We start from the raw sequence: 17,119 nt of genomic DNA on the forward strand, positions 1-17,119 counted from the left end.
TATCCAGCAACCAAGACGTGGCTACTATTTATGAACCTTCTTCAACTTCAGACTAACTTACCATAAGTTTCTCTTCAAACCTGAAGATTTTAGAAGCCTGAATCTATTGATTCTTTGTTAGACTGTATTTGAATGTGACAAGTCAAGACAAGTTTAAGATTCTTTTAACTATTAAAACTTTCAGATTAAATTCTTGCTGTAATTGTTTAGAGTCTATAAATGAAGTCGATTTTCCAGTTGAATAACCTTAAATACTGCTGCTAAGAATCTACAATAAAATGCATGAAGTAAGCACAGCAGATGTTCATTCAATCTAATCAGTTGTATTTACTCAATTTATAAGGTATTTAAAATAATCTAAACAACCTATTAGGCAGCTTAACTCGTGTCCAGAACTGCAGCCAGTTAGGCAAATATATAAAAATGAAAATAAGGTGCACACAAGTTATTTCCAAGACTGCAGATTAAAGACATTGGCATCTTCATATTGTTTCATATTGTCACCAAGACTTCTGTCTAGAGAAATGGTGGTGATCTGGTAGTTATGCTGCAGTTTCAGAGTCAAATGAAAACAGCTTTTATAAATGCCAGTTCATTAGAGTGCCCTATAAGATTTAACACTCCATGAATTTTAGACCAATGTAAGTAAATGTGTTAATTTCCGCCCCAGCAGTCATCTGACTTGGTTCTCACATTCTAGCTTACTCCAACCAGAGGTCAGATTGAATTTCTCAACCTGGCTTCACATTAGTTTTTCCCAGCCCAAATGAACCAAAACAACTGGACTTCTGCTGGTGGTTTTAGGCAGATATATTTCTAAGTCAGATATTAATCCTGAAAATTAAAACTGAACCTTTTTGTGGGGTTCTATTATAGAAAACCAGTCTGCAGCTCAATTACTTTATTTCAGAGTGCTTTTGTTTCAATACTAGTGGGGACACGAATTGTAGTTTTAGAAGTCAAGTAAAGTAAGAATTCTGAGTCAGCAAGTTCTATTTACAGTGCTGACATTCAACATTTCTGGCACAGTCACCCCCTATTGGCAGAGGGGAGCTCTACCCACGTGTTCTCAAGTGCCACAGAATAAGAGAAATATTCCTATTTTAAGTTCAAATGACTTTTACAGTAAGAACTTTACTTGCCCACATACAAAAATGACCTTGGTCTAATAAGGTAATTACGTCTCTCATTGGGAGAAACCTTAATAGCCCTACAAAGTGTCCCTCTCTCTAAAATATAGGAGATTACAAGTGCAGAGATTAATTTATTTAATGCTATAATGCTTTATCAATATGTTCATTATAGTGATACTGGTGAAGGGTATAGGTTCTATGAAGCATTGCTCAGAGATGTTCCGTTCCACATCAGTAGTGCTTAACAACTTTAAATCATCCTCATAAGCAGATGATTTATGGTTCGAACAGCGATGCCATCTTTTTCCTTTTGTGCAACAGCTAAGCTATTTTACACTACAATAATTCCAAACATTAGGGAACATTAAGGTAAGGGGGGGAAAAAAGCCAAAGTCGGAGGAAAGTCTTGCTCAGCAATAAGCCAACTTTATTACTTCAGCTAAAGACAAACAGTTCTAAACAGAGTTTCAAGTTTATTTAATATTTGGAACTCAGACTGTATTAAGAGCAAACACTGATTTTTACAGGTCCTTGTTTTTCCTGTGCTTAACTTTTAAGTGAAATGATGATTAAAATCAGGTTACATTGCTTTGGGGCCTCCTTAATATTTAGAATACGGAATTAAAATTTTGCATTTATTTTATGAAGTGGAATTCTTTGCCCTCTGATCACCAGCTGTGAGCCAAAACAGGCTGAACTCAGTGATATAATATGGTTGATTATGATAAAAGTAGCTCTTCTACTACGTTTCAGTATGCTTGACCTTGATAGTAAGCTTACCAGAGAAGACAAATCCTTCGTCCTGGAGATTGTTAGTTAACAAACTGCCGCAAGTTACGCTTCTTTAAAAGTTTTAATTTATGACCTTGTTCCAGCAGAAAAATGGTCTCGTAGTTTTACATGATAAATAAAAACGTTAAGGTTTAGCAGTAGTGTGAGTAACAGTTACTCACATAGTAACACTTAGGCACACACATTCATGCAGCCCATCCAAGAGACTCCTGAGCAGTCATCAGTTGAAGACTCCAGTAACATTTTAGATACTCACAACAGGACTCTGCAGAAGTTAATCAAATGTGTATCTAAGTTGCCTTCTTACCTGCTGCAAATGCAGAGCACATCACAAAGAACATTCCAACTGCAATCCTCTTCAAAGATGATGGGAGCAAGCCATTCCTCTTCAGAATGGGGTCCACCACTTTATCCTTTAAGGGTATTAGGATCAGAATAAGTACTGCATCAAACATAGTCAACCAGGCTGCAGGAAACTGAGAACAGAGGAAATGGATGAATTCAGCCATGTTCTACTTACCACCCGATTTGTTCTTTTCTTTAAAAATAGCATCATATTTTTCATGCAATAATGAAAACTAAAGTATGTTACAAGTTACAGACTCACATTAAAATAAAATTGTTCAGTCGTTTCTCAACACTGCATTTAATACATATTTCTTAGTTTAGCTCTTCAGGTTTTACTCAGCTACCGTATTTCACAATTCTGGCTTACAACAGTAAAAAGGGTTCCTCTCCAAAGTAAGTAGGATGCCACTGCATGCTCCCACTTCTGGAATTCACATCCACCTGTGCTGAGCTTTGGGAGCTTTCCAGAAAGCAGTGCCCACTGGGGTTGCACAGGCATCCTCTTGCAACATCAAGTGTTCAGAACCAACATTATAGAAGAGACCCAACTGCCTCAGTTCCTTCTACTGAACCCAGTAGTTTTGAGAGCAGAACTCAGAGAAAGAAGGAAAGGTGGACACAGAGTGTAAATATGAAGAGACCCTCGAAAAGTCACCTGACCCACAAGTCACTGGACTTTTGCTTTGAAAATGATGGCACAGCATGGTTGCACCTCTGGGGATAGTAGGAATGTTACCAAATGGAGTACCTCAGCTAACTAGATTGCTGGTTGTTTGCAGATAAAACTGAAAAAGAAGGTCCACCAATCAAACCTTTTCCTACCTTTAAGACTATCAGGATGAATAGTAATATAGTTGGCAGGCACTCTAATGCAAACATCTCAAACATTTAAGAGCCCAATCAGGGAGGCTGGTAAAATTTCTCTTGGGGGAGAGGGGCCAGGTTAAATAGGGTTGTTCCCATTACTGGGCCATGGCCCATGCACTTAGAACCCAGGCCCAGCCAAATCTGAGCACCAGGAGCAATGCTTAAAATGAGGGAGGCTGCAGACCCAGAAAAAAAAAAAAAAAATGTATTTAAAGATTGAGCCAGGTTACTGATAGGGGCGGTTTTATAGTAAAGCTGCTGCCGCCTCAGACCACTCTGCTCACGTCCACTTCCCCTTTAACACAGGTTCAGACACCAGCTCATGCCACCCACCTCCAGTTACTGTCTGCCTTCCCATTGGCGGACTATTTAGGAGATGAGAGCAGTGGGCAGGCCATACCTCTGCCAATGGGGAGGAAGTAAGCAGAGCCAGGTGGCATGGGATGCAGCTGAAGCTTGTGTTGATAGGAAACAGAACGAGCCCTTGGACTGGGAGGAGGAGCCCATTCACCACGTCAAAACTCACAGGCTCAACCCCCTCTGTCACTCAAACAGGGGAGTGGGCATTAACCATAGCTGGATGGCTTAACGGTGGAGCCCCTTCCTTGCTGGTGTGATGGAACAGCAACTGTGCCAAATTTGTGAGGCACTACAACCTGGCACACAGGGTCCCTGCTGCTCCTGGCCTCTGCCTCCACTCAACTCTCTAATGGGCACGGGTTCCATCACAGAGTTTGGAGGGGGAGCAGAAGTCCATGCGTAACTGTCATAAACAGATAGCTACAGGTTAATGTTTCTTTCACCTGTAAAGGGTTAACAAAGGGAACCAAACACCTGACCAGAGGAACAATCAGGAAACTGGATTTTTTCAAAAACTCAGGGAGGGAATGTTGGGTCTGTCCCTGCCAGCAGGTATATGGGATCTTGGGGAGCAATTACCACACAGGTGGGGTGCAAAATAAACTTTATTAAGAAAATGCAAAAAACGGGGAAAATTCAATAGCGAGGGGTATGAGGTTTGTTAAGGTAGACGATTGGGGAGGGGTTTCTTTTAGCAAATAGTATAGGAGGTTTCAATAGTGGGGTACAATACAGTGGGGTACAATACAGTGGGGTACAATACAGTTGGTAACCAATTAACACTGAAGTATAAATGTAACAAGTAGCTAACAATTTCTATATAAAAGGTGTGTCACAGCAGCATATAGCCAACTAACAGTTATGGGAAAATGTGGTAAGTAACCAACTCTAGGTAAAAATGTGTCACAGTGGTATAAATGTAAAATGTGAGGTGTGTTAGAGAGAAAAAGGGTACCAATGGGTTTTATGCTGACTTCAGTAATACAATTGAGGTTGGGATAATAGGAGAGTGTGTGAGAAGGGATTAAAAAGGAGGAGAGCGAGAGCTTCAGGAGACAGAGCAGGCAGGCTGCAGGTTTAAACAGCAGAAAGAGAGCAGGCAGGCTGCAGCTTTAAACAGCAGAGAGACTGAGGGTAATGGTGGACTGGAGAGCTCGGTGGGGCAGCAGGAAGACAGACTTAACCACAACTATACAGAACACAGCAAATCTTATCTATGACCTAACTTAACAAGGCTACACAAATTAGCAAGAACAGAACACAATGCAACAATTCTTAAACTAACTTACAGACACAATACAAACAATTCTCTAAACCTAACTTAACCAGCACCCAGCATAGCTGTGTTAAGTCTGGGGGCTGGGAAAAAGAGAGAGCAGCTAAGATAATAAATAAAAGTACAGAGAATTTCACAGAGGATTCTTACCAGCCCCAAAGGATAGCAGCAGAGGTAAAAGCAGCAAAATCATGAAGCTGCTGGTACAGTCTCAATAATCAGGAGATCTCTCAGGCAGCAATTCGTTCTTCGTGGGGGGGTGGTTCGAAAAAACGGGGTACGCTCCAAAAATCAAAACGGAGGAGCGAGGAAGAAGAAAGGACCCCCCAGAACCTCTGGCTGATCAGACCAGCAGCAATGCAGAATCTTTCTGAGCTGCTGATCAGAAAATGTTATGTTTTAAGGCAACTAGGCAGTTTCCCACCAGTACTTTTGATTGGCTTCAGAGGCAGGGACAGAGAAAAAAAAAAAAAAAAAAAAAGGAGGCAGCGTGAAGCACAGAGACATGTCTAGGCAGAGTCTGTGAACAGGTATCAGAAGCACATGAGGCCTATGACTCATGCCCCAGGACCGAAAAACACCATAGCCTGCAACTGGACATTTCCACCCTACACCGAGCCCAGCTTAACAAGTGATATAGCAGGACTAACCCTTGAACAGGGCAGTGGTACCACTTACACAATTGGCCATGCCTTTGAAAGAGCAATGGCTCTTGGTAAATAACTTTAAGGGGCCTTCCCTTTGAGAGGGCAGTGGCCCGCTAACAACTTAACGGCCCAGGAGGGGAGGCCACAGAGAGACAAAAACAAATGGAGTTTGGGGACAGCTGTAAGAGACAAAGGAGAAAGGGAGCGATAGCTTTAGACAGACAGGGTCTGTGTCTTTTTCTGGCTCTCAGCTATGGAGAGGGATCTTTTCTATCTGTAAGCTTCAATCTTCAGTCAAAGTTGTAATACAAAAGTAGAAAACAATAGGCTGTTATGGGTTTTTTTGTATTTACATGTGTGTAGTTGCTGGAATGTGTTAAATTGTATCTCTTTTTGTAATAAGGCTGTTATTCATATTTTTCTTTAAGTAATAGCCCTGTGATGTCAGCTTTGATCCAGAGATCATGTCATCTGTTTTTCTTTCTTTTTTCATTATAAAACTTTTTTTTAAGACTTGTTTGAGTTTCTCTCTCTGGGTAGGCTAAGGAACGAAAGGAGGAAATTCTCTTTGTGTTATATCTACGGAGGGTGAATCTCTGTACACCCAGGAAATTGGTGGAGGGAGAACTACGGGGGAAGAGAGATAGAATCTTTTCTGTTCCTGTCTTTTGGGTTTGTCTTCTTTGTGGAAGAGAGGAGACATGCTTCTTGGTATTGTGATGTAAAGAGGTAGCATCAGTAACTCTCAGGTTAGCCCAGAAGGAAATCGGGTGGAGAGAGAAGGGGGAAGGGAAGTGGGTTATTTCCCTTGTTGGTAGACTCAGGGCATCTGAGTCTTGGGGGGTCCCCAGGGAAGGTTTTGGGGAGACCAGAGCGAGCCAAAACACTGGAATTTTTGGATGGTGGCAGCAAGATCAGAGCTAAGCTGGTAATTAAGCTTAGAGGGGTTCATGCAGGCACCCAAATTTCTGGACGCTAAGGTCCAGATTTGGGAATGCTTATGATAGTAACACCACTCAAATTTGGTTCTGCTGCCCCTGTCATGATAGCTGGCAAGGGGTTCTGGCTGGTAGATATAGATATGGGGAGACTAAGCTCCTCTATCTCTAGCCAGCTGCTGTCTGCAGGCCCCATGCTGCAAGCCATCTGGGCGTTCAACACCAATGAATTTCAATGGGAGTGATTAGATTGGAGCTGTGTTTAGAAGTGATAGCACAATGAGCTTCAGAGGTTGACAGAGCCAGACTCATCAGCTGAACCATCACAGGATAGAACAAAAAAAAATGAATAACTGATAGAATGTCATGATCAGTGCTGCCTCCTTTTGAGGGAGGAGCTTTAGCATCTTAACACTTTGTGTTTTGGAACATGCTTAATAGAAAATTCATTATCCTGAGGGAGCTTTCATGCCATTGAGATTCATCAATCAGAGAACACGTCTATTGAATGATTGATTGTGCAACTCATGCCTGTTAAACAAATACTTATATATTATTTAAACAAATACACCAAGATGTGTCTAACAGCAATCAAAGGCAATCTTAACGGCATATATGGTAGAAAGTGATTTAATGCAATTAAGTATTCCCTGCTCGTTTATTTTGCTTCCAAAAATGTGTTCGAGTCTGACTATAGGTTTATATTTCTTATCAGTCAACTGTTTCTATTCTAGTCATGAGAAATATTTAGTAGCCAGGTGCTGTAGCTCTTCCATTAAGATTATGGCTTTTCATAGTTCCAACAGCATAGTAGAAAGAGTATTTTTACTAATAAAATGCAAAATACAATTAAAATGAAATTATCTGTCGAATGAACAAAGTCTATTGTGAGATAGATTTATCCTTTCTAATTTGCAAGATTCAGTAGTTCCCAATGAGATTCCCAGTCTACCAAGCTTTAAAAATGTTTATAATCAGTTCTATATGGGCAAACTAAGATATTCCATTAAGCACTAAGGAAATGTTCTTATGCAACTCCAAAAACAGCTTTAGAAATATTCAGCCTATCTGACTGCACTATTTCCACTATAAGTTCTATTCCAACTAGTAAAGTCCAAATGAAAAATTTAGAACAATCTCCAAACATTTAACTCTCCAGCCACTGTTTTTGTTAAAAGGAAGGACTCTAAAAAGCAGAATCTTTGTATATAAATCCTCACGACTGTGCCAGCAACGGGGGACAGTCTATGTAAGTCTAGGAGCCATACATATGATTTGGACCCCTGGAGAGAAAATGCAAAATTTATCATCATTATATCCTTCTACCATACCAGTCAGGTTTGGGGAGAGACTGTGTGCACAAGTTAAATAACATATCCATAATTAACTCAACTTTGAGTGTTTGAAACCCAGTTTGCTTTACGGCAGCTACAACTATGGCTAAAGAGACCCCACTCAAGAGAGAATCTCTGTCACATTTAAAGGTGATGTTGTTTCAACCCTCTAGGCTCTACCTTCTGCGAGTTCTTTTCACCTCTGCTAAGCTGGACTGCTTCCTCTCATAACTCTGGAGACCTTTGTTAACTCGTTTCCAAAGGCTGCGGTCTTGTGTGATCTTCCCATTTGTCCACATCCAAGCCCATTTCTTTGAGGTCTTGCTTGCACACATCCTTGAATGATAGGCGCATCCCAGAGGACATCCTCCATGGTGAACTGGCATCTGAAGAAAGACCCAAAGGATGCTGAAAAATGCATTTTTTGGCATCCTTTGGGTCTTTCCAGATGCCAATTCACCATAGAGGATGTCCTCCAGGATGCGACCATCATTCATTAAGCACACATGCCCCAAGCCAGCAGAGGCATCTCTGTTTGAGGAGTGTTTGCATGCTGGGTATGCTGGCCCGCTTGAACACGTCAGCGTTAGTGACTCTGTCCCTCCAGGAGATTCCAAAGATTCAACAAAGACAATGCATATGAAAGCTGTTGAGCCTCTTTTCCAGATGAGTATAAGGTCCATGTCTTGCTCCCACGCAAAAGTGTGCTGATAATGCATGCACGATACATACAGATCTGTGTGTGTTCGGTCAGTTTGTTTTGCAATACCCTCTTGTTCAGTCTGAACATCGTTGTGGCAGCGTTTTCCAATGTGGATGTTTAGCTCCATTTCAAGTGAGAGATTGACTGTGATAGTGGACCCCAGGTACGTGAACTCACTCACCACTTCAGGTTCATAGTTGTTGATCTTGAGGAAGGGTGCTTCCTCAACTCCTTGGCACATTATGATCATCATTTTTAGGCTTATGGTAAGCCCAAAGTCTTGGAAGACTTCGGAAAAGCTGTCCAGAAAGTTTTGAAGATGCACTTCTGCATGGGTTCTCACTGCTGCATCAGCAGCAAAGAGGTTATACTGGATAAGAGCCTCCCGATTCTTCATTTTAGATCTAAGTCTTGCAAGATTGAACTGCTTTCCATCAGATCTTGTGTGCAAGTAGATTCCCTCAACTGAGGAACCAAAAGCTTGTTTTAATAGCAAGGAGAAAAAGATCCCAAACAGAACTGGGCATGTACACAGCCTTGCTTAACTGTGCTGTGAATCTGGAAAGCCTCAGAGACTGAGCCCCTTGTATTGAACTGTGCCAAACATGTTTTCATGGAAGGACAGAATTATGCTTAAGAGCTTGGTGGGGGACTAGTTACTTTAAAAATTAATTCAACAACTAATGCTTGAGAATTTTTTTATTCCATATTATACTGTGTTCCCAACTATTTCAAGACATGGATTCAAAAGATTTGAATGATTAACTGTTCAAACTGTTAAATATTTCCAAACAGATCAAATTTGCAAGATTATGGTTAAAGGGACCATCACATACTCTGGAAAATAAAAATTCTTAAATTCTGCTGAACTGATAATCTTTTTGCTTGCCACTAAAGAGAGTCAGCAAGTGTGGTCTACAACAAATGATTAAAAAAATATTAAAAATTGATTTTTAAAGTTAAATAAGTTTAATTTTTAAAATACATTTGATATTAAATTTAAAATCACCACCCAATTAAAATAATTTTGTTTAAATACCAAAAATATTAAGCAATACGTGTTTACTGCCAAGTTTTAAAGAAAGTCAAAGCACTGAACGGGTGGAAGTCACTAGTTAAGCACATGACACCAGAATTTGTTGCAGTGCTAAATTAGTTTTTTGGTGGCGGTAGCCTCTTTGGCAGGTGCAGAGGGAATATTTATTCAATTACTTGTTCATTTAAAGTTAAAAACCCAATTAAGAATTGAAAAAAGTAGGAAAAAACTGTTTTTCTTCCAATCTCTGAATAAAAACTAGATGGGAAGTGGTATGATCTACTAGTTCTAAAACTCTGAAGGTTATGGTGACCAAAACCAATCAGTTCAATTCATTAGCTACAGATGATATTTCCTTTGTTTATTAAATCAGTTAGCTTTAAATGCAAAATGGTTTGATACATTTTTGATGAAAAAAATTCTTATGTATCTATCACTTAAGGCAGTTTTATTTAACAAAAAAGCAGTTAAAATGTTTTTGTACATTAATTGAATCTGAATTACCATCCAAGTAGAGCTTGACACAAATCACAAGTAAAAAAGTTAGTCTATTTAATAGAAAATGGTGAATGATGCATTTTGTAACATAATAAATGTAAGAATTAAGAAATTAAATAAATGTAAGTTAATTATATAAATTGCTTATATAAACGTGTGTAGATATATATCCTCCTAGTTACCAAAAGGTACTAAATTTAGCATGGAGGCTATATTTAGTTGCAAATCAATGTATATTAACGGTTATCAAATAAAGAGGAACAACTTCTCTGTTTGGAAAATAGAGTACAAATGCAAAACAAGATTGAAATTTATTTAAATCAAGGTTTCAAGCTTATTTAAATCAAAATTAAGATCAGTGGCTTTAAAAATCACCAATTGAATTCAATCTACCCCATTCAGGAAAGTTTTCCACACAGCAGATTGTCGTCTCTCCCCTCCCCCCCCAAAAAAATGTGTTTAGCGTAACCGACTTTTACTATTTCACCACAACATTAACCAGTATCACAAAACTTGAACAGAGACTGATTTGGATAATACAGTTAAAAAAAAAGTAGGAAGTTTTTTGGAATTACTGAATTTGATAATGGACAACAGAATGACCAAGTGTCATCACCACTGCTATATTTCACACAATTAAATCACAAGTTTTTCAGAGACTCACTCCTTCCCATTTCTACATATCAGGAGTTGGGAAACAGAGTATGCACATATTTTTATATATTCCACTATTTCCATATCAAGAAACTGTGTACAATCTTTATCTTGTTCACTTTAGACAAATACTATAATGCTTACATTGAACGTTGTGTACATCTTTTTCTAAGAAAAATGTAGCTCTGATGAGTCATGACTCAACTGCTTTTACTTAGCTACCGCAAATCATCATAGCCTGATGGCTAAGAGCAAGTCTGATAGCTTTAAAAAAGAGACTACACATTTACATATATATTTTTAGAAATGTAGTGTGTTATATGATGCCTTTGATGTCACCCAAATAGAAAAAAAAGTGATAAAACCACAAACCTACTTTGAGATCGTTTAAAAATATACTTAAAAATAACTCTAAGATTTCAGATTGAAGCAGCAAAAGGGTTGCAATGGAAGCACTGCAGAAAATGGAGCTGACATTCACTTACAGAGTGGCTGGTAGAAGAACCATTTAAAATATCAAGACGGACACACTAGGATGATGTTCCACTATCCATGCCTCAAATTCCACACTATTAAACACTAAACAAGACTGAACTAATTTTTAAACGCCACAGTTTAAAGTTAGAAGAAATGGTCTTATGGTACGAGTGGCATTTTAAACCATTTTCAACCAGAGCTAGTAATAATCTTCATTGCTTATTTGAACTCAGGACCGGCCAGGAAGTCGGGCTCTTTGGCAGCGGGTCCCTCTCGGAGGGAAGGACCTGCCACCAAATTACCGCCAAAGATGAAAGCGGCGAGGTGGAGCTGCTGCTGATTGCGATTTTCTTTATTTTCGCCGCTTGGGGCAGCAAAAACCCTGGAACCAGCCCTGTTTGAACCATTTCAGTTTCTGAACCTAATCTGCTTATCAAAAAATAAAGGTGCCAAAGGCTAGAATAAGTTTGACTGACAACATTTATCCCCTAAGCAGAAACGCACACTTACAGTATTTTTAAAGTTACAATGTATCTCTAGAGTCACTAGGTTAGGGGTGTGTGTAAACAGCCTTCTGTAATTTTTAAAAGCATATTTATACCCATAATATTCCTTATGGGCCTAAGCAAAGAAGTATCACACTGTGCTTTGTTTAAAAAGAACATTTATCACAGTGATCAGCCCACACTTCACTAATTTCCCCGTATTAGATAAAGGCACAGGCCTGTTTCATTAAGTCTTAATTAAGTTAGAAGAAAACTATTCATTTTGTTCAGCCTAGCAATCACGAAGCTCAAACATGACAGTTGTGAGACTTAATTCATATTTGAAAAAGGTCTGAGACTGTCTCATGAAAAAAAAAACCTATGGAAATGCAAGTATTAATATTAATGAAGGGCAAGAAGGGTTTCATAGTAAGAATAAAGTACCTGGTAAAACTTATTTGCAACTACCAGGGACCTGTGGTCAAGTTAAAATAAACTGTGCTCTATTTAAATGGACATCTCAAATCTGGCCCAAAGTTTGATTATGCTTAGTTTAAATTTAAGCAAACCTTGGACCAATGAAAGTATTTCCATTTAAAAAAATTTTCTAATCGGAAATTAAATTAACATTCAGTTACTGCATGTACTAAAACCGGAAGTGAAATTGACATAATCACTTCCACTGTTCAAGTTAAGAGAAATTTAAAAATAAGCAGCAAAAATTAGTGAACAGAATTTTTTAAAAAAAAAACACCTTCTCTTCTCATTATCTAACATGTTATTAGTACTAACATAGCTGAGGAAAAAAATTTAAAATATAGATTTAAGTTGACTGAACCCCTTTCAGCATGCAGAAGTCTCAGAACACTTAAAGTTTAACTTATTAACTGTATCGAATCAGGCAAACAGAAGGCATAGGTTGATGAGAAGTTGGTTTGATGCACCTAACCAATTTTACTTCCATTTATGAGATCATTTTTAAGACTTAGAAGAGGATCAAAACACAAAGATGGTTTTCAAACTTAAATGTTACTTTAATTTTACTTTTATTTGCATTTGTGAATAAAAACAATGAAAGCAATCGTGACCTATTCATATTACTAAATTTATGCCAGGGGTTTAATTTCAAAGGCATATTTAGTAAGCCTGGTAATTAATTTATACTGAAACTTTATGTAAAATGGAAATGATTATTGTTTCAGTAACCACCTCATGTTAGACTTTGCAAGCTCTTCTTTGAAGTTGGCTCCATAACATCCTTCAATATGCTAGATTAACCAAGATAAAATGCAAATATAAGTAAGGGTATGTCTACGCTACAATTAAAAACCTCCAGCTGGCCCAACCCAGCTGACTCAGGCTAAGTGGCTGTTTAATTGCGATTTAGAAGTTTGGGCTTGGGCCCAACTCCAAATGTCTATATTGCAATTCAGCAGCCCCACAGTCCAAGCCCCATGAGTCCGAGTCAGCTGGCACAGGTCAGCTGTGGGATTTTCATTGCAGTGTAGATGACCTGTGCTTCACTTTTAGCATGAGTTATCTTACTGAATTAGTGGTACTACTTCCCTCCAATTCTTTTTCGTGCACCAACATGGAGGTAATGTGTGGAGGGGGTGGGGCCAAGGGGTTTGGAGTGTGGAAGGGGGCTCAAGGCTGGGGTGCAGGCTCTGGCTGGGGATCCAGGCTCCGGTATGGGGCCAGGAATGAGGGGTTTGGGGTGAAGGCTGCTCCAGGGAGGGAGGACTCCCCACAGCCCGCTGCAGTGGCAGCTCCGTTACGGCTGGGCCAGGGGAGGGGCGCCTCTCCTTGTCTGTGCAGCCGTTGATAGTCTGCCAACCAGCTCACAGGGAACTTAGCTTGTGTGTATTTAAAGGCCTCTTCTAAGGGCTGTATTTTGCCACCAAGAAACATGGAGACTTCCGGTGAAATCAGTGGCAACTGCTTGCATGCATTCAAAAGCAAAACTGGGCCCTTAAGACAGTAACCACAGATACATTCTCATATTCTACATCTGCAGGGCTCAGACTGACTTATACTTGCATAATTTAAGAGCAGATTCAGGGGCTACTGTAGAGTCAATTCCTCATTTACTTCACTGGAATTTGTATGTAATTAGGGACTGCAGTATCATGAACGTTTAGTAGGACTGTTGATTAATTGCAGTTAACTCATGTGATTAAAAAAATTCATCACGATTAATCACACTGTTAAACAGAATCAAAATATTTAATACATTTCAATTGGTAATGTTAATATTTTTAATTGATTGACAGACCTAATGGTTTAGTTTTGAAATATGCCTAAATGAACAAAACTGCATGTAGAAGATTAACTAATGCCTATATTTAAGTTAATAAAAATCAAGTTTAGTTAGGTAAATAACAATTCTACTACTTAATGTTAGGAAGTACAAATTTCAGCTTTGTATTGGAAAATTGACACTACAATGAAGCTACCCTACAGACTTCATTTAACCCCAACAAAAGCAATTAGTGTCTACATCATCATTCCTTACCTTGGACCATAAGCTTAGATCAGGGAGTTTCAACTGAACAAAACAAGAACAAAAAACCCCCTCCACATTTTGCCCATCTTACCGTATGAATACGGGTGGTGACGTTTGAAATTTCAGGGATTTTCAAATGTAGACTCTGTAAAACGTATGTAGTCTGCATCTAACATTAAGAAAAATTAGTTGACATTATGACTTTATCAAGTAACACTCTGAAGTGAAACTACTTAAAATGTCAGTGACTCACAAGGAATGTACTAGAGAGTGGTTCAAAACAAGGTTTTCCAGTGAGACCGTGACACACTCTTCAGGACCAAAATTGGAGTTTTGTAAAAAGCACAAAAACTTTCAGACTCAAAGGCCAGACGGGACCATCATAAATATCTAGTCTAACCCCCTGCACATTGCAGGCCACAGAACCTCACTCACCCACTTCCGTAATAGACCCATAACCTCTGGCTGAGTTACTGAAGCCCTCAAACCATGATTTTAAGACTAAGTTACAGAGAATCCACTGTTTACACTAGTTTAAACCTGCACGTGACCTGCACCCCATGCTTTAGAGGAAAGCAAAAAGAAAAAAAAAAAAAGGCACTCTGCCAATTTGGACCAGGAGAAAATTCTTTTCTGATGCCAAATACGCCGATCAGTTAGACCCTGAGCAAATACAAAATTTCAGCTTTGTACTGGAAAATTGACACTACAGTGAAGTTTCCCTGCAGACTCCATTTAACCCCAACAAACGCAATTAGTGTCCATATCATCACTTGTTATATTGGACCATTAGCTTGCCTCAGACCCAACAGATACACACCTGGGAGAGAATTCTCTGTAGTAGTCCAGACCCCTCCCCATCTAGTATCCCGTCACTGCTCCTGGGGATATCTGCTACTAGCCATTGCAGATTTCCTACAGTGGCACGTAGCCAGTCTCATCATATCATTCCCTCCATAAACTTAACTCACTTCAGGACTGAATGTGATAACGTTTTCTGCCCCCCACAACTCCCCTTGGAAGGCTGGTTCCAGATCTTCACATCTCTGATAGTGAGAAACTGTCAAACCTAAACTTTTTGATGGCCAGGGATATCCCTTTGTTGTAGTGTCAACATTGGTGCTTAACTTAAATAATTCCTCTCCCCACTTCCTGGTATTTATCCCGCTGATGTATTTACAGAGAGCAAACATATGATCCCTTAGCCTTTGTTTGGTCCTCTCATAAGGCTGGTTCTCCATTCCTACAATCATCCTAGCAGGCCTTCTCTGCACAGTGCACCTATTCCAGTTTGAATTAATCATTTTTAAACCACGGGAGAACAGAACTGCACTCAGTATTCCAGATGAGGTCTCACCAGAGCTTTGTATACTGGCACTACCACTTCCCTATCTCAAGTGGAAATGCAATCCTAGGATGCAGCAGGAGGTATTAGCCTTTTACACAGCTGCATCACACTGGCAGCTCATGTCATCCTGTGATCAACCAATATAACCAAGTTTCTCTCTCGCTCTGTCTCTTCCAACTGATAAGTCCCAAGCTGATAGCAAAAATTCTTGTTGGTCTCTAAGGCCTTGTCTACACTACCACAGTTTGTTGCCAAAAATTGCCTTTTAGCAACAAAACCAATCATCAGGTTAAAATAAGAATATTTTCAAAATGTGTAATATCCTTTTAGACCATTTATTCATCCGTCAACTTCATAGGGAATTTTACATTTATGAAAGACACTACATAGCAATATACGTTTAGATATATGGGCATATTGGTGAACTGATACACCTTGCCCCGTGACCATTTTGCTTAAAAAGTCAATGAGCCAGCAAACATTTTGGTCATTACTAAGCATTGGCTTGTTACATAATTTTAATCACATTGTGCAAGCAAACATACATCTGAGAACTGGTTTGGGGTGAACCCCAAAACAACATAAAAGTCAGCTAGTCCATAATAAAATAAGGCTAGGCAAAAATTGTTAGATTTCCAGCCTCTTTCAGAATTTTAGGCATTAACATTGCTAAACAATTCTATTTAACGAAAAGCTTATGGAACATTTCCCCACAATTATTTTTTAAATGTTCCTTCAAAGATGATGCTTTTAGGGCAATTTTCAGAGAGGAATGAATTTTTACAATTTAGACGCAGAGCTGTGATTTAATGATAGCACCTATAGACCTTCCAATTGCAGTGTTAAGAATGTAAATGTATGCTCTTTATGTTTAGTCAGAGTCACCTCACCTGAAAATACACTGTCCAGTAAGGTATAAGAGCCAAAAAGACAGGGATAATCTTGACAAGGGCTTTCACATCTTCCACTTTATCTTCTCTGAACGGCCCTCCATGAGACATCTTCGCCATCTCAAACAGGCTTTGCTTACGAGGCTGCTGAAGCACTTCCTGGATTTCACTTTTGAAAATAAAGGTTAAATTACAAAAAAAACACAAACAAACCCACCATTCGTGGACAACTTTGTATTGCTTTATCATCATAAAAACACCTTGTGCGTTTTAGAAGTGGGAACTACTTCTAGATACAGAAGAGAAAACATGCCAGTCAAAGCAGATCAGAAGTGTGTGAAAGAGACAAATTAAAAGTTTACTAGACATATTATAATCTTTCTCCGTCCCTTGGCATAACTAAGCATTAAAAAATGCAACATTTGAAAATGACAACTGGTTTATTGACACCATCAGAAAATAAGTTATTCTAATTTATTTATGCACTTGACTAAATGAACCCATGAAATTCTGTGCAGCATGAGGCACCTGAAACCCTACAGTGGCTAGCTGAAGCCACCATTTCATGAGGACCTCAGTGTGTGGAAGACAGTAGCTCTAAGAGGTCGTTAGAAAAAGCAATTATACAGCTCAGTTGCCTAATCCAGTCTGTTGGGATATGAAGGCAAATAAAAGCCCTTTCTTTGCTATTCGAGGAAGGACTGCTAGGCAGAGATGGCATTCACCTTTCGAGGAGGGGAAAGACCCTATTTGCACACAGACTGGCTAACCTAATGAGGAGGGCTTTAAACTAGGTTCGACGGGGACAGGTGAGCAAAGCCCACAGG

At 39.2% G+C, this 17,119-nt stretch overlaps 1 protein-coding gene across 1 annotated transcript in view; it reads right to left on the reverse strand.

Moving 5' to 3' along the window:
- Positions 1–17,119, reverse strand: part of SLC15A4 (solute carrier family 15 member 4) — a 58,512-nt gene that overhangs the window by 21,332 nt on the left and 20,061 nt on the right. Inside the window, exons 3-5 of the mRNA XM_032791203.2 lie at positions 16,293–16,461; positions 14,146–14,223; positions 2,233–2,401 (exon numbers count right to left, since the gene is read on the reverse strand). Of these exons, the coding sequence (XP_032647094.1) occupies positions 2,233–2,401; positions 14,146–14,223; positions 16,293–16,461 (416 nt within the window). The remainder of the gene's footprint in view (positions 1–2,232; positions 2,402–14,145; positions 14,224–16,292; positions 16,462–17,119) is intronic.

Source organism: Chelonoidis abingdonii, chromosome 22 (assembly GCF_003597395.2).
Source record: "Chelonoidis abingdonii isolate Lonesome George chromosome 22, CheloAbing_2.0, whole genome shotgun sequence".
Lineage (NCBI taxonomy): Eukaryota > Metazoa > Chordata > Testudines > Testudinidae > Chelonoidis > Chelonoidis abingdonii.